The 18,519-nt window shown below is 42.9% G+C and overlaps 1 protein-coding gene across 5 annotated transcripts in view; it reads right to left on the bottom strand.

The window, feature by feature from the left end:
- The window catches only part of LOC106579709 (abl interactor 1), a 123,452-nt gene continuing 104,933 nt past the window's right edge, over nt 1-18,519 (bottom strand). For 2 of the 5 annotated variants that reach the window (XM_045702797.2, XM_045702799.2), the window contains 3 exons: nt 12,280-12,528; nt 1,719-1,904; nt 1-1,487 (listed from right to left, as the gene is read on the bottom strand). In XM_045702797.2, the coding sequence (XP_045558753.1) occupies nt 1,321-1,487; nt 1,719-1,904; nt 12,280-12,528 (602 nt within the window). In that variant the 3' untranslated portion in view covers nt 1-1,320. Of the gene's footprint in view, nt 1,488-1,718; nt 1,905-5,836; nt 5,915-12,279; nt 12,529-18,519 lie in introns of all 5 variants that reach the window. The other 3 variants (XM_082966015.1, XM_082966016.1, XM_045702796.2) reach the window with 2 other exon arrangements.

Here is an 18,519-nt window from a genome sequence, read left to right as displayed (position 1 = left end):
TAGAGGTTATACATTTTTATTAGATTTTGCATGCTTTACGCTCAGACTTCAGGAACGACTGAAATAAAACAGAAATAAAAGGTTTTGTTATTCATAAAAAGCTAAATAAGATTTCACATTTATTACCCAAAATGGATCAGGCTTCTGATTATAACTTTGATTGTATTTTAAAAATTTTTTTTTTTGTCAAATCATAAAAAAAAAAAAAAAATACATTTTTTAATTAATGAATCATATGCGTTATCTAAATATTGAACAATTTGGGCAACAGAGAGAGGCAGAATAGTGCAGTTTGAAGCGTAGTGGCAAAGGAGACGTCCAGGGGATGACGGGCGAGGTGGTGGGTCTGGCCAAAAGGGAGGTCTTTCATTTTTGTTAAAATGTGTGTATGTAAATATGGAGTTTATTGTTTTTGTCTATAATACGTTTTTGTCAAAAAAGTAAAATAACAATTAAAAAATGAAGTAAATCAAACAATCTTCTGTAGGACATTTCCATGTGTGTGTGTGTGGTAAGTAGCCTGCTTGAGATAATGAGATTGACATTCACTGAATTTACACTACAGACAACCAACAGGCTGCAGCTCACATTATATACAATTAACAGTAGTAGCACTTCCACTGAAGGTCTACACAAGATGGCCTAATGTTTACATATGCATTTACATGCCGTCTGACAGACATCGTCTCCATAGAGCATAGTACTCGTGATACACTCATAAAAACATTATTAATACTTTATAAGTGCATGAGAAATCTGTAGGTCAATAGATGAATAGTTGGGTCAAATGTTATCGTCGTGCATACGGAAACAGGAAGAACTCTTAAAGGAAGGATGTCCTTCAGCTAGTGTTACCCTGGTCTCAAAGGAAATTGGTGGCATCTTAATTGGGGAAGACGGGCTCGTGGTAATGTCTGGAGCGGAATCAGTGGAATGGTATCAAACATGGTTTTCCAGGTGTTTTGACGCCGTTCCATTTACTCCGTTCCAGCTATTGTTATGAGCCCGTCTTCCCCTCATGCAGCCTCCACTGCCTGGTCTTTGAAAACATCCCTACATCACAGCCCTTGTGAGTACATCATCAGCCTTATCCTATTCCTTCTCTATATGCTTTATGCCCCTCAACCCACCCACAACAACACCACCAAAATAAAGTAAATAGATATTTTGTATTTGATTTATTTGCAATTAGTAAGAGACCAAACATTCTGTCATATCCAAAAGCACGTCCCATGCTTCGTAAGGTCAGACGTCTTGTTTCAATTGGTCTGTAGTAGAAACACTGAATCAATAGAGTGCAGTAGGGTCCCTTCAGTCAGCTTAGTGCATGATGGACTCGACGTAGTTGCCGGGGAACAGGCCCGTGACTCCGCTACTGATTCCCTCGAACCAGCCGTCATCGTTCTTCTTAATGATGTAGATGATGGCTCCCTCCATGAAGCTCAGCTCATCGTTTTTATCCGCAGTGTAGTCGTAGATGGCCACCACTGAGGAGGAGAGGAGGGGAAAATCGTCAGAGGGAGAGAGAGAGACTTAGCAAACTGGATTAGGATGCAACGGGTAAGAAATAGTTGCCTGAAGATTAACATATTTACTGAGTGTCAAAATGTGCTTAAGTAGTTGACTAGTTCAGCGTAGTTGAAATAAATCCGTGTGAATTGTATGGTAGGGAGGAGAAGTGAAGTAGAGTGGTGTCGGTATTGAGCTCTGAGGAACACCTTTCTGCATGTAGCTCTTGGGCGCCCACTGGGGATCTCCATCAGCATACGAGTCGCTGTACTGAACTACAGCCGCTTCCTCTTCCTCGTAGTCAACTGGCGGGGGTGGAGGAGGGGGAGGAGCTTCATCAAACATGGGCAGGTCATCGGGCGGAGGAGGGGGAGGCGGAGTAGGGGTGTCCGCAACTGCCAAATGGCGATGAATAAAAGAAGGGGAGAGAGAATGAGATTAGGAACGCTGCCTGAAACTGGGAGAAAGGAAACAGTACAATAGTACATGACCATTTGGGCTGCGCATGCCACCAAGCACCACAGTAGAGAAAACCACGCAAAACCATGCAACCGTGGGAAGAGCAACATGCAGTGGTGTTTGTATGCCAGGCACCGATGGTTAGTCGGTCAAGGAACAAATAAAATGCATGACAGCGAGTTGTCGGCATGCTGATTTTTGACCTTTTTGACCTGAGATTCGTTCTTCCAGGTCACTTGTTAAGACACGTCATTTGGTTAGACGTGTTCTTTGCCACCAAGGTAATGCTGCACGCAATGCACACTTGTTTTGACTTTCTATTTCCATTGTCTTCCCATTACATTTGAATTCTCTTCTTGTGTTTGTTGTATAATATCATTATACAGTTAGCATGGCAGTAGAGAAGTTGTGACTATCCTAGAGGGAATGCAGCTCTATAACCATAAACACACACTGGTCCAATCCCAAACCCTTAAACCATACACCTTATGCACTTGTGGAGATATGAGAGGATTTGATTGGAATAAGCAATATGGTGAAACTTCCACCTAGCCTATCAGAGTGCAAGGTGGAGCTACCGCCAGATTGCCTGTACCTGTAAAATCTAAGATCTCCACAAGTGCACAGGGTGTAGGGTACAGGGCACAGGGTATAGGGTACAGGGTGTAGGGCTTAGAGGACCATTTGGAATTGGACCATCCAGAGCTGCACTAGTTTCAGTAGAGGGCAGCAGAGAACCCTATCCTCCTGTCAGTCATGTTCCTAAGTGAACAACCCTGCCTCAATTTTATGACACCTTGTGACTCAAGGAAAATGTATTTGAATTTTCCAGGGAAGATTTCGTAACACTTTGCTTCTGTAAATGATTAAAGAGAATGCCTACAAAAATAAATGAGTACAACGTAATAAACTGCAGCCTAAATAGTCAGTACGGACCTCTGAATGAATATTAGTATACATGGATCCGATTGTGGAGGCTTACCTGCAGAAATCACACATGATCATTTCTATATTGTACCAGAGGGGAATAAGATATTCTCAAGGTTGTGTTTATCAGAGGAGGATATGACACCCAGGGTACTAGATGAGATATTCTCAAGGTTGTGTTTATCAGAGGAGGATATGACACCCAGGGTACTAGATGAGATATTCTCAAGGTTGTGTTTATCAGAGGAGGATATGACACCCAGGGTACTAGATGAGATATTCTCAAGGTTGTGTTTATCAGAGGAGGATATGACACCCAGGGTACTAGATGAGATATTCTCAAGGTTGTGTTTATCAGAGGAGGATATGACACCCAGGGTACTAGATGAGATATTCTCAAGGTTGTGTTTATCAGAGGAGGATATGACACCCAGGGTACTAGATGAGATATTCTCAAGGTTGTGTTTATCAGAGGAGGATATGACACCCAGGGTACTAGATGAGATATTCTCAAGGTTGTGTTTATCAGAGGAGGATATGACACCCAGGGTACTAGATCAGTGGTTTCTGTTTTACTCTTTCGACTGGAAATGACAGCCTTCATACTGCTAAGAAACAGCTCTAAAATGGTGGTATTTTAATTCTGCCAGTAACATAAATCTGTTTAAAAATAGCAGGCTAAGCTTCTTTAGAGTTACATGAAAGAATGCAGAGTATTTCTCTGTTGATCACACAGTACGCACAATATGTTTAGTCCTTCCATATGTTTAGTCCTTCCATATGTGCCGCTCATTCTGTGATTTTTTGTGTGAAATTATACTTAACATACAGTGCCTTCGGAAAGTATTCAGACCCCTTGACTTTTTCCACATTTTGTTACGTTACAGCCTTATTCTAAAATATATTACATGTTTGTTTGTTTTTTGCAATGTAAACGCAATAACCCCATAATGACAAAGCTAAAACTGGTTTGAGTAATTTTTGTAAATATATTAAAAATAAAAAACAGAAATACCTAATTTACATAAGTATTAAGACCGTTTTCTTTGAGACTTGAAATTGAGCTCAGGTGCATCCTGTTTCCTTTGATCATCCTTGAGATGTTTTCTACAACTTGATTGGAGTCCACCTGTGGTAAATTCAATTGATTGGACATGATTTGGAAAGGCACACACCTGTCTATATAAGGTACCACAGTTTATAGTGCATGTCAGAGCAAAAACCAAGCCGAGACAGGATTGTGTCGAGACACAGATCTGGGGAAGGGTACAAAAAAAATTATGCAGCATTGAAGGTCACCAAGAACACAGTGGCCTCAATCATTGTTAAATGGAAGAAGATTGGAACCACCAAGACTCTTCCTAGAGATGGCTGTCCAGCCAAACTGAACAATCGGGAGAGAAGGGCCTTGGTCAGGGAGGTGACCAAGAACCCAATGGTCACTCTTATAGAGCTTTAGCGTTCCTCTGTGAAGATGGGAGAACCTTCCAGAAGGACAACAATCTCTGCAGCACTCCACCAATCAGGCCTTTATGGTAGAGTGGCCAGACAGAAGCCACTCCTCAGTAAAAGGCACATGACAGCCCGATTGGAGTTTGCCAAAAGGCACCTAAAGGACTCTCAGACCATGAGAAACAAAATGATCTGGTCTGATGAAACCAAGATTGAACTCTTTGGCCTGAATGCCAAGCATCACGTCTGGAGGAAACCTGGCACCATCCCTACGGTGAAGCATGGTGGTGGCAGCATCATGTTGTGGGGATGTTTTTCAGTGACAGGGACTGGGAGACTAGTCAGGATCGAGGCAAAGATGAACAAAGCAAAGTACAGAGAGATCCTTGATGAAAAACCTGCTCCAGAGTGACTCGATGCTGTAATCACTGCCAAAAGTGCTTCAACAAACCTGACAAAGCTTGAGAGAATCTGCAGAGAAGAATGGGAGAAACTCCCCATATACAGGTGTGCCAAGCTTGTAGCGTCATAGCCAAGAAGACCCGAGGCTGTAATTGCTGCAAGAGGTACTTCAACAAAATACTGATTAAAGGGTCTGAATACTTATGTAAATGTAATATTTCAGGTTTTGTTTATTTTATAAATTAGCAAAACATTTTTTTTTTTTTTGCTTTGTCATTATGGGGTATTGTGATGTCATTATGGGGTATTGTGATGTCATTATGGGGTATTGTGATGTCATTATGGGGTATTGTGTGTAGATTGATTTGATACATTTTAGAATAAGGCTGTAACGTAACAAACTGTGGAAAAAGACAAGGGGTCTGAATACTTTCTGAATGCACTGTATGCCTTATCACACACGTGGGACTTTGTGGAAATACTAATTCAGCTGCTTACTCCATTATACATTCTCCTGAATAATCTTGGAATGGAGCAACTTTTTACACTATTTGTCCTCAGTATCTGCATAGTGGAGAAAGCAATGGTTGTCAATGGCAATAAGCGTCTGTCTGAGAATACTATTTATTAACACAGACAATAGATAAGAACTGTCTACTGCACAGGACAGACAGACAGACAGACAGACAGACAGACAGACAGACAGACAGACAGACAGACAGACAGACAGACAGACAGACAGACAGACAGACAGACAGACAGACAGACAGGCAGGCAGGCAGGACAGAGAGACAGACAGACAGACAGACAGACAGACAGACAGACAGACAGACAGACAGCTGAGTGAACAGGCACAAAGCATGCTGTGATTGACAGGTGGGGGTTGTTCTACTCAGATTTATGGGAAAAGGGTGAGTGATCTGGGGAACAGGGTGAGTGATCTGGGGAACAGGGTGAGTGATCTGGGGAACAGGGTGAGTGATCTGGGGAACAGGGTCAGTGATCTGGGGAACAGGGTCAGTGATCTGGGGAACAGGGTGAGTGATCTGGGGAACAGGGAGAGTGTGTGCTGGGCCTGTGGACTTACTGTTCTCCTGCACCCTGGCCACAAAGCCTGTCAGAGGTATCTGTGGAGTCAGCTGGGGGGTGGGGGGAGGAAGGGCAGCTATAGCCACAGGAAGCCCCCCCCACACATACCAAACGAAAGAGAGAAATCAAGGATATAAAGTACAGAGAGGACAGAGAGGACAGAGAGAAGGACGAGACAAACAGGAACAGATATCAGTCACCAACAATAGATGAAAATATTACCCCAACCCATGTCAACAGGAAACAGTAACCCAAACCCAACCCAAGTCAATAGGAAACAGAGAACCCCAACCCAAGTCAACAGGAAACAGAGAACCCCAAGTCAAGTCAACAGGAAACAGAGACCCCAACCCAAGTCAACAGGAAACAGAGAACCCAAGTCAACAGGAAACAGAGACCCCAACCCAAGTCAACAGGAAACAGAGAACCCCAAGTCAATAGGAAAGAGAGAACCCCAACCCAAGTCAACAGGAAACAGAGAACCCCAACCCAAGTCAACAGGAAACAGAGAACCCCAACCCAAGTCAACAGGAAACAGAGAACCCCAACCCAAGTCAACAGGAAACAGAGAACCCCAACCCAAGTCAACAGGAAACAGAGAACCCCAACCCAAGTCAACAGGAAACAGAGAACCCCAACCCAAGTCAACAGGAAACAGAGAACCCCAACCCAAGTCAACAGGAAACAGAGAACCCCAACCCAAGTCAATAGGAAACAGAGAACCCGAAGTCAATGTAATACTATCATTGCAAGAATTAAGAGGCACACACATTGCAACGTTAGTCATGAGTTTTGGGCACTTCTACAAGGAAATTAGTTTAATATGTAATGTGTACAAATCTATGCTTGTGGTTTTTAGTTCAGCAAGGCCAGAGACTGAGTCCAGGTTTCCCAAGGTATTTGGTTGTTGTACAGACTGAGGGATTATAAAGAGATTAGGTTTGATTGTTGTGCAGACTGAGGGATTATAAAGAGATTAGGTTTGATTGTTGTACAGACCGAGGGATTCTAAAGAGATTAGGTTTGGTTGTTGTACAGACTGAGGGATTATAAAGAGATTAGGTTTGATTGTTGTACAGACTGAGGGATTATAAAGAGATTAGGTTTGATTGTTGTACAGACCGAGGGATTCTAAAGAGATTAGGTTTGGTTGTTGTACAGACTGAGGGATTATAAAGAGATTAGGTTTGATTGTTGTACAGATGAGGGATTATAAAGAGATTAGGTTTGGTTGTTGTACAGACTGAGGGATTATAAAGATAATAGTTTTGGTTGTTGTACAGACTGAGGGATTATAAAGAGATTAGGTTTGATTGTTGTACAGACTGAGGGATTATAAAGATAATAGTTTTGGTGTTGTACAGACTGAGGGATTATAAAGAGATTAGGTTTGGTTGTTGTACAGACTGAGGGATTATAAAGAGATTAGGTTTGATTGTTGTACAGACTGAGGGATTATAAAGATAATAGTTTTGGTTGTTGTACAGACTGAGGGATTATAAAGAGATTAGGTTTGGTTGTTGTACAGACTGAGGGATTATAAAGAGATTAGGTTTGATTGTTGTACAGACTGAGGGATTATAAAGAGATTAGGTTTGGTTGTTGTACAGACTGAGGGATTATAAAGATAATAGTTTTGGTTGTTGTACAGACCGAGGGATTATAAAGAGATTAGGTTTGATTGTTGTACAGACTGAGGGATTATAAAGATAATAGTTTTGGTTGTTGTACAGACCGAGGGATTATAAAGAGATTAGGTTTGGTTGTTGTACAGACTGAGGGATTATAAAGAGATTAGGTTTGGTTGTTGTACAGACCGAGGGATTATAAAGAGATTAGGTTTGGTTGTTGTACAGGCTGAGGGATTATAAATAGATTAGGTTTGGTTGTTGTACAGATTGAGGGATTATAAAGAGATTAGGTTTGGTTGTTGTACAGACTGAGGGATTATAAAGAGATTAGGTTTGGTTGTTGTACAGACTGAGGGATTATAAAGAGAATAGGTTTGGTTGTTGTACAGACCGAGGGATTATAAAGAGATTAGGTTTGGTTGTTGTACAGACTGAGGGATTATAAAGAGATTAGGTTTGATTGTTGTACAGACTGAGGGATTATAAAGAGATTAGGTTTGGTTGTTGTACAGACTGAGGGATAATAAAGATAATAGTTTTGGTTGTTGTACAGACTGAGGGATTATAAAGAGATTAGGTTTGGTTGTTGTACAGACTGAGGGATTATAAAGAGATTAGGTTTGATTGTTGTACAGACTGAGGGATTATAAAGAGATTAGGTTTGGTTGTTGTACAGACTGAGGGATTATAAAGAGAATAGTTTTGGTTGTTGTACAGACTGAGGGATTATAAAGATAATAGTTTTGGTTGTTGTACAGACTGAGGGATTATAAAGAGATTAGGTTTGGTTGTTGTACAGATTTAGGGATTATAAAGAGATTAGGTTTGATTGTTGTACAGACTGAGGGATTATAAAGATAATAGTTTTGGTTGTTGTACAGACTGAGGGATTATAAAGAGATTAGGTTTGATTGTTGTACAGACTGAGGGATTATAAAGAGATTAGGTTTGATTGTTGTACAGATTGAGGGATTATAAAGAGATTAGGTTTGATTGTTGTACAGATTGAGGAATTATAAAGAGAATAGTTTTGGTTGTTGTACAAGCTGAGGGATTCTAAAGAGATTAGGTTTGATTGTTGTACAGACTGAGGGATTATAAAGAGAATAGTTGTGGTTGTTGTACAGATTGAGGGATTATAAAGAGATTAGGTTTGGTTGTTGTACAGACTGAGGGATTATAAAGAGATTAGGTTTGGTTGTTGTACAGACTGAGGGATTATAAAGAGATTAGGTTTGGTTGTTGTACAGACTGAGGGATTATAAAGAGATTAGGTTTGATTGTAGTACAGACTGAGGGATTATAAAGAGATTAGGTTTGGTTGTTGTACAGACTGAGGGATTATAAAGAGATTAGGTTTGATTGTTGTACAGATTGAGGGATTATAAAGAGATTAGGTTTGATTGTTGTACAGACTGAGGGATTATAAAGAGATTAGGTTTGATTGTTGTCCAGACTGAGGGATTATAAAGAGATTAGGTTTGATTGTTGTACAGACTGAGGGATTATAAAGAGATTAGGTTTGATTGTTGTCCAGATTGAGGGATTATAAAGAGATTAGGTTTGATTGTAGTACAGATTGAGGGATTATAAAGAGAATAGTTTTGGTTGTTGTACAGATTGAGGGATTATAAAGAGAATAGGTTTGATTGTTGTACAGACTGAGGGATTATAAAGAGATTAGGTTTGATTGTTGTACAGACTGAGGGATTATAAAGAGATTAGGTTTGATTGTTGTACAGACTGAGGGATTATAAAGAGAATAGGTTTGATTGTTGTACAGACTGAGGGATTATAAAGAGATTAGGTTTGATTGTTGTACAGACTGAGGGATTATAAAGAGATTAGGTTTGATTGTTGTACAGATTGAGGGATTGTAAAGAGAATAGGTTTGGTTGTTGTCACATTGCCAGTCCCTGCTCCTAATCTGAATGAGATGATTGACGCGTCGCCGTACGGCTGTCTGCAACCCTACTGCCCCTGGCTCTCAATGAACCGAGTTACGTTCACAAACCGTGGCGTGAAGAGTGCCACCCGTAAGAAATATAATCGATAAGGCCTTGGAACCTCTAATCCTGGCAATTTGACTGGTCAACTCATGGATACGCTCACAGCGGCTGCCGGTCCACCCAGTATGTCATCACTGACTTAAACGGAGAGGCCCGTTCTACAGATTCTATTTCTATGGTGCCACCATTTTAAAATAAACTGCTGACCTTAGAGAGGTCAGGGTCAAGGGTCAGGGACAAGTGACTCATCACAGCAGGGGTCACTCTAGCTACGGTAGCAATGTTGCAGTTGTCCACACTGATGTCTTAAATGCATATTTTGTCTAACAATCAGAGATGGCTTGATGTTTCTGTCTGAAATTCAATATTTAATCTTTTCAAATTCCACCCCAGAAAGGCTACTGTTATTGCAGTTTGAAAATGTCTGTTAATCTATAGGCTCGAGGTCAATCCCATGTCTAAATCACGATCTTTACTGAAGGAAGCACGCCATGCCGTTATATATGCTTGGATAAGTGGCTCCTTAGCAGCTGCAGAAAGTCCTATTGTGGAACAGCCACGGGTTCATGACGTCACTAAAAAAGGAGAGTAGAAAAATAATAATCTGAAAGTTCCAGGCCTCTACGTCTCTAGCGTGTGGTGTAGAACTGGGACTAGACACAACGACAAGAGGAAGAGTGTATTTAATAATGGCTACAGTTATAAATGATGTAGCGGGACGAGAGTTCTGGCTCATGAGAGAAGCTTCCTCCTCCTCCATTATGTGTGTGCATCTCAAATGGTACCCTATTCCCTTTATAGTGCACTACTTTAGTTAGAGCTCTATTGGGAATAAGGGTGCCATTTGGGACACAAGACAGTGTCCTCTTAGTGCTGATGGATCTTAACATTCAATGACAACCCTCTGCAGATGGTGATGCCTGTTAACATTGTGACAGTAAGATTTAAACGCCAGCCGGTAGAGGGGAGAGAGGAGAGGAGAGAGGGGAGAGGGGGGAGAGGGGGGAGGGGAGAGGAGAGAGAGGAGAGGAGAGGGGGAGGGGAGAAGAGAGGGGGGAGGCAAGAGGAGATGGGTGAGAGGAGATGGGAGAGGGGAGAGGGGGAGAGAGGAGAGAGGAGAGAGGGGAGAGGAGAGAGAGGGGAGAGGGGAGAGGAGAGAGGAGAGGGGAGGGGAGAGAGAGGAGAGGGGAGAGGAGAGGGGAGAGGGGAGAGGGGAGGGGAGAGAGGGGAGAGGAGAGGGGAGAGGAGAGGGGAGGGGGGAGAGGGGAGAGGGGAGAGGAGAGGGGAGAGGGGAGAGGGGAGAGGAGAGGGGGGAGAGGGGAGAGGAGAGGGGAGAGGGGAGGGGAGAGGGGAGAGGAGAGAGGAGAGGAGAGGGGAGAGGAGAGAGGAGAGGGGAGAGGAGAGGGGAGGGGGGAGAGGGGAGAGGGGAGAGGGGAGAGGAGAGGGGAGAGGAGAGAGAGGGGAGAGGGGAGAGGAGAGAGGAGAGAGGAGAGGGGAGAGGGGAGAGGAGAGAGGAGAGAGGAGAGGGGAGAGGGGAGAGGGGAGAGGAGAGGGGATAGGGGAGAGGGGAGAGAGCTGAGGTGAATCTCAATTCAAAACGGAACAGGTGGCTGCCGACAGTTTGACTTCATCACATTTTATTCTCAATCTTCTTTTACATTTTTTTTTTCTTCCCATTTTGACTTGATGAGGTTATTGAGTTCAGTCCACCTGCACATCACCAGGACTGCCTGTGTCTGTGTTCCCACAAGACTTTTAGTGGAAAGGTACAGGACAGAGGACTAAAAATAAACACTGTGCTGAAGTTAGTGGACACCTTGAGCTGGGGTCACCTTCTTGGGGGGCTGGCTAGTACATTTGAGGGAACAGGGAGAGAAGCGAGAGGGGAAATCAACCACTTTAAAGAGGTTGTGAAAACACTAATAAATTGTGATTTAACAAAACCTCAGACCGTACTTCAACAGAGGCATATTGAATGTACCAGCTGGAGAATCCAAAGGACTAGAATATATTCTACATCAATGTACAAGACGTTCACCAAGGAGGAGAAATGCCTTAACATGCACTTTGACAGGAGACAAGTCAGTCCTACTGCTTTGAAGAAACCACCCTTGACCTTGAGGATGAAACGACCTTGCAAAGCCACCGGCATCTGACTACAAACTCTAACCTGCAAAGCCAATCATAGATTAGAACCTGGACGACACTGAAATCAGTCCGTTTCCATGGTTATTTCCTCTAAGTGCACATGTACAAGCTGACAAGCTAATATAGTGACTGCTGCTGTTTCATTATTTGTCATTTAGATTTTTGAGTTTCCTTTTTTTTTTTTTTACTTAACACTTATTTTTCTTAAAACTTCTTAAAGCATTGTTGGTTAAGGGCTTGTAAGTAAGGTCTACACCTGTTGTATTCGGCGCATGTGACAAATACAATTTGATTTGATTTGAGTGACAGTGAAGTAATTCGCTTCTGGGCCAACCAGTGAGAGTTGTAGACTGGCTGCTTCACAAATGGCACCCTATTCCCTATGTAGTGCACTACTTTTGACCTGGGTCCATATCTATCTATCTATCTATCTATCTATCTATCTATCTATCTATCTATCTATCTATCTATCTATCTATCTATCTATCTATCTATCTATCTATCTATCTATCTATCTATCTATCTATCTATCTATCTATCTATCTATCTATCTATCTATCTATCTATCTATCTATCTATCTATCTATCTATCTATCTATCTATCTATCCCCAGTCTAATAGAGGGGTGTTGGTGGGGGTCACATGTGTCTTACTTGAGTTCTGGGGGTAGGTTGGGGTTCCCCCGTTAATGTACGGCTGCTGTATCTGCTGCTGCTGTAGCTGTAGGGCCTGCTGCTGCTGCAGGGAGTACTGGGAGGTGACGGACGGCGCCCGGCGGTAGGTGCCCGTGGCCGAAACCATGGAGACCGAGGAGGTGGTAGAGTTGTGCCGTGAGATCTGCCGCGAGATGGTGCCAAACTGGGACATGGGGATGGGGCCAAGACCAGGCCCGGGAGCCACCGCTAGAGTAGAAACACCCACAGAAAGAGAGACAGAGAAACAGATAGAGGAAGGGAGGGAGAGGCAGAGACAGAGAGAGAGACAGAGAGAAAGAGACAGAGAGAGAGACAGAGAGAAAGAAAGAGAGAGAGAAAGAGAGAGAAAGAGAGACAGAAAGAGACAGAGAGAGCGAGAGAGAGAGAGACAGAGAGAAAGAAAGAGAGAGAGACAGAGAGAGAAAGAGAGAGAGAGACAGAAAGAGACAAAGAGAGAAAGAGAGAGAACCCAGAAAATTAATCAGTGACACCCAATTACAGAGTAGACTTAAGATTTGCAGAGCATTCACTGGATACTCAAAGGAACTGACCCACCAGCATTAAGACCAATCACAGAGGAGGAGAGGAGGAGAGGGGAGGGGAATCACCACACACAATCCTGATGGACAGACACACACCAAGTCATAGGTGGAGTTCCTTCCTGATGGACAGACACACACCAAGTCATAGGTGGAGTTCCTTCCTGATGGACAGACACACCAAGTCATAGGTGGAGTTCCTTCCTGATGGACAGACACACCAAGTCATAGGTGGAGTTCCTTCCTGATGGACAGACACACACCAAGTCATAGGTGGAGTTCCTTCCTGATGGACAGACACACACACCAAGTCATAGGTGGAGTTCCTTCCTGATGGACAGACACACACCAAGTCATAGGTGGAGTTCCTTCCTGATGGACAGACACACCAAGTCATAGGTGGAGTTCCTTCCTGATGGACAGACACACCAAGTCATAGGTGGAGTTCCTTCCTGATGGACAGACACACACACCAAGTCATAGGTGGAGTTCCTTCCTGATGGACAGACACACCAAGTCATAGGTGGAGTTCCTTCCTGATGGACAGACACACCAAGTCATAGGTGGAGTTCCTTCCTGATGGACAGACACACCAAGTCATAGGTGGAGTTCCTTCCTGATGGACAGACACACCAAGTCATAGGTGGAGTTCCTTCCTGATGGACAGACACACACCAAGTCATAGGTGGAGTTCCTTCCTGATGGACAGACACACACCAAGTCATAGGTGGAGTTCCTTCCTGATGGACAGACACACCAAGTCATAGGTGGAGTTCCTTCCTGATGGACAGACACACCAAGTCATAGGTGGAGTTCCTTCCTGATGGACAGACACACCAAGTCATAGGTGGAGTTCCTTCCTGATGGACAGACACACCAAGTCATAGGTGGAGTTCCTTCCTGATGGACACACACACCAAGTCATAGGTGGAGTTCCTTCCTGATGGACAGACACACCAAGTCATAGGTGGAGTTCCTTCCTGACCACATTGCAGACGTATGCCAGATCTCACAACGCCTGGATAGGTATTTAACATATCAGCAAACCATATCATACATCTGTCTGAACCCCGACTGCAGTCGATGACGTGGCATGCAGGCATTGGTTGATGCAATGCAGGGGAGAATAGACACATGGTTTAAGGACAGAAGGAGACAGTTAAAAGGGGACAGCTCCTTCAACTACTTCTGGGGCTTTCTACCACTCCACACGGACTGAGGGATCAATACAACATCTGCTATGACAGGCTCATTGTCCATCCTCCCTCCCAGAAGCCTGGAAGGGATGAGAGAGCCAAGCCTATGGGTTTGTAGTTTCAACCCCACAGCATACACACACACACACACACACACACACACACACACACACACACACACACACACACACACACACACACACACACACACACACACACACACACACACACACACACACACACACACACACACACACACACACACACACACACACACACACACACACACACACACACACACACACACACACACACACACACACACACACACACACCCAATTGATTAATGGACTGCTGAATGTATATTTTTTCTCTTGCTTTGTTTGCCGTTTTCAGTATTATGTCTATCTCTGATAATCTACCCAGGAAATGGCTGAAAATAGCCCATATTAATATATGTAGCCTTAGAAATAAGGTTCATGAAATCAATAACTTAATAACATCAAATAACACATATATTAGCCATTTCTGAGACTCACTTACATAATTCTGTTAATGATACAGCAGTAGCAATACAAGGATATAACATCTATAGTTAGAGACAGAAATGCTTATGAGGGATGTGTTGCTGTATATATTCAGAGCCATATCCCTGTAATGCTTAGAGAAGATCTTATGTCAAGTGTTTTTTTTTACCTTTATTTAACTAGGCAAGTCAGTTAAGAACAAATTCTTATTTTCAATGACAGCCTACCGAGGAACAGTGGGTTAACTGCCTTGTTCAGGAGCAGAACAACAGATTTGTATCTTGTCAGCTCAGGGATTCAAACTTGCAACCTTTCGGTTATTAGTCCAATGCTCTAACCACTAGGCTACACTGCCACCCTCACGTTATTGAAGTGTTGTGGTTGCAGGTTCACTTGGCACATCTAAAGCCTTTTCCTTTGGGGTGTTGCTATAGGCCACCAAGTGCTAACAGTCAGTATCTAAATCATAGGTGTGAAATGCTTGATAGTGTATGTGATGTAAACAGAGAGGTCTACCTTCTTGGGGACCTGAATATTGACTGGTTTTCATTAAGCTGTCCACTCAAGAGGAAGCTTCTCACTGTAACCAGTGCCTGGAATCTGGTTCAGGTTATTAATCAACCTACCAGGGTGTTTACAAACACTACAGGAACAAGATCATCCACATGTATCGATCATATTTTTACTAATACCGTAGAACTTTGTTCTAAAGCTGTATCCGTACCCATTGGATGCAGTGATCACAATATAGTGGCTATATCCATGAAAGCTAAAGTTCCAACAGCTGGGCCTAAAATAGTGTATGAGATCCCACAAAACATTTTGCTGTGACTCTTATGTGGACGATGTTAAACATATGGTGTGATTAATGAGGAGCATCCAGACGCTCCACTTGATGAATTTATTAAATTGCTTCTTCCAATTATTGATAAACATGCACCTGTTAAGAAGCTGACTGTTAGAACTGTTAAGGCTCCATGGATTGATGAGGAATTGAAAAACTGTATGGTTGAAAGAGATGTGGCAAAAGGAAGTGGCTAATAAGTCTGGCTGCACATCTGACTGGCTAATTTACTGCAAATTGAGAAATGATGTGAATAAACTCAACAAAAAGAAGAAGAAACTGTATTATGAAGCCAAGATCAAAGATATAAAGAATGATGGAATAAAACTTTGGAGTATTTTAATGTAATTATGGGCAGAACGTCACATTTAACTCCGTCATCAGATCAGATGGCTCATTCATCACGAAACCATTTGATGTTGCCAATTACTTGTATGATTATTTCATTGGTAAAACGGGCAAACTTAGGCAGGAAATGCCAACAACGAACATTGAGCAATTGTAATCATGTATAAAAAAAACAAATAATGAAAGAAAAGCATTGCACTGTTGAATTTTGGAAAGTTAGTGTTGGAGAGGTGGAAAAATTATTGTTGTCGATCAATAATGACAAACCTCCTGCCATTGACAACTTAGATGGAAAGCTACTGAGGATGGTAGCTGACTCTATAGCCACACCTATCTGTCATATCTTTAATCTGAGCCCAGAGGAAAGTCTTTGTCCTCAGGCCTGGAGGGGAAGCCAAATTAATTCCGCTACCCAAGAGGGGTAAAGCAGCCTTTACTGGGTCTAACAACAGACCTATAAGCTTGCTGCCTGCTCTTAGCAAACTGTTGTGCCCAGACACACAGGTAGATGTGTTACTACGGTATGAGGAAGTGCCCAGACACACAGGTAGATATGTTACTACGGTATGAGGAAGTGCCCAGACACACAGGTAGATGTGTTACTACGGTATGAGGAAGTGCCCAGACACACAGGTAGATGTGTTACTACGGTATGAGGAAGTGCCCAGACACACAGGTAGATATATTACTACGGTATGAGGAAGTGCCCAGACACACAGGTAGATATATTACTACGGTATGAGGAAGTGCCCAGACACACAGGTAGATGTGTTACTACGGTATGAGGAAGTGCCCAGACACACAGGTAGATGTGTTACTACGGTATGAGGAAGTGCCCAGACTCACAGGTAGATATATTACTACGGTATGAGGAAGTGCCCAGACACACAGGTAGATATGTTACTACGGTATGAGGAAGTGCCCAGACACACAGGTAGATGTGTTACTACGGTATGAGGAAGTGCCCAGACTCACAGGTAGATATATTACTACGGTATGAGGAAGTGCCCAGACACACAGGTAGATATATTACTACGGTATGAGGAAGTGCCCAGACACACAGGTAGATGTGTTACTACGGTATGAGGAAGTGCCCAGACTCACAGGTAGATATATTACTACGGTATGAGGAAGTGCCCAGACACACAGGTAGATATATTACTACGGTATGAGGAAGTGCCCAGACACACAGGTAGATGTGTTACTACGGTATGAGGAAGTGCCCAGACACACAGGTAGATATATTACTACGGTATGAGGAAGTGCCCAGACTCACAGGTAGATATATTACTACGGTATGAGGAAGTGCCCAGACACACAGGTAGATATATTACTACGGTATGAGGAAGTGCCCAGACACACAGGTAGATATATTACTACGGTATGAGGAAGTGCCCAGACACACAGGTAGATGTGTTACTACGGTATGAGGAAGTGCCCAGACTAACAGGTAGATATGTTACTACGGTATGAGGAAGTGCCCAGACACACAGGTAGATGTGTTACTACGGTATGAGGAAGTGCCCAGACTAACAGGTAGATATATTACTACGGTATGAGGAAGTGCCCAGACACACAGGTAGATATATTACTACGGTATGAGGAAGTGCCCAGACTAACAGGTAGATATATTACTACGGTATGAGGAAGTGCCCAGACTCACAGGTAGATATATTACTACGGTATGAGGAAGTGCCCAGACACACAGTATTACTACGGTATGAGGAAGTATTTGAATGAGGGAGAGAGAGTGTGTGTGTGTGTGTGTGTGTGTGTGTGTGTGTGTGTGTGTGTGTGTGTGTGTGTGTGTGTGTGTGTGTGTGTGTGTGTGTGTGTGTGTGTGTGTGTGTGTGTGTGTGTGTGTGTGTGTGTGTAGTAAATATGACGGTGGGTGTACGTGTTTGCGTGTGTAGAATATGTTTTTTCCTACATTTGGGCATGTCCTGTTTACTGGGTCAGATAACGGTAGCTCTCTGGAGAAGCTCTTCTCTCAGATAGTCATGGATCGAACCGGAACAAGTTCAGACTCAGGGGAACAGAGGATTCAACAAACAGTTAAAACATCTCCAGAACGTCCTGATCCTTCATCTCTACCGGTTCTGACCAGATAACGAACCACCGGTGACTCCTGGTAGCAAGTCGGCTAGTTATTACATGTTTTCTAATGGGAAAAGCTAACAGCTAGTATATTTGTTCCAAATGGTTTTTGATCTGAGGTGTAAGCAAGAGTTCGTAGGTACGGACCCCACAATTCTACTGATGTTTTTGATTTATAAGCTGCGGGGATAAAAAATATGTTTCTTTCTTCATTTGTAGTATTTAAAAAAAAAATATTGTAGCAGGCCATCTTGAACGATAGCACAGGGTTATACCAGGGTCATAGCAGGGGATGTCATAATTGATATGTCGGTTGTCACGACCTGTCATAATACTGTGACAGCCACGTTACAACATAAGACACAATGCATCTGCAACATTGATAGAACATCCAGAAACCCATACAGTCATACATGAAGACCAGGGCCCATATTCACAAAGCATCTCAGAGTAATAGTGCTGATCTGAGATCAGGTCCCTTCTGTCCATATAATCTAATTCATTATTGATCTGAGACGGCTAAACTGATCTGAGATCAGGTCCCTTCTGTCCATATAATCTAATTCATTATTGATCTGAGACGGCTAAACTGATCTGAGATCAGGTCCCTTCTGTCCATACAATCTAATTCATTATTGATCTGAGAC

The sequence above is a fragment of the Salmo salar genome, chromosome 19 (assembly GCF_965601325.2).
Source record: "Salmo salar chromosome 19, fSalSal1, whole genome shotgun sequence".
Lineage (NCBI taxonomy): Eukaryota > Metazoa > Chordata > Actinopteri > Salmoniformes > Salmonidae > Salmo > Salmo salar.
This window is presented reverse-complemented; position numbering and strand designations above follow the sequence as displayed.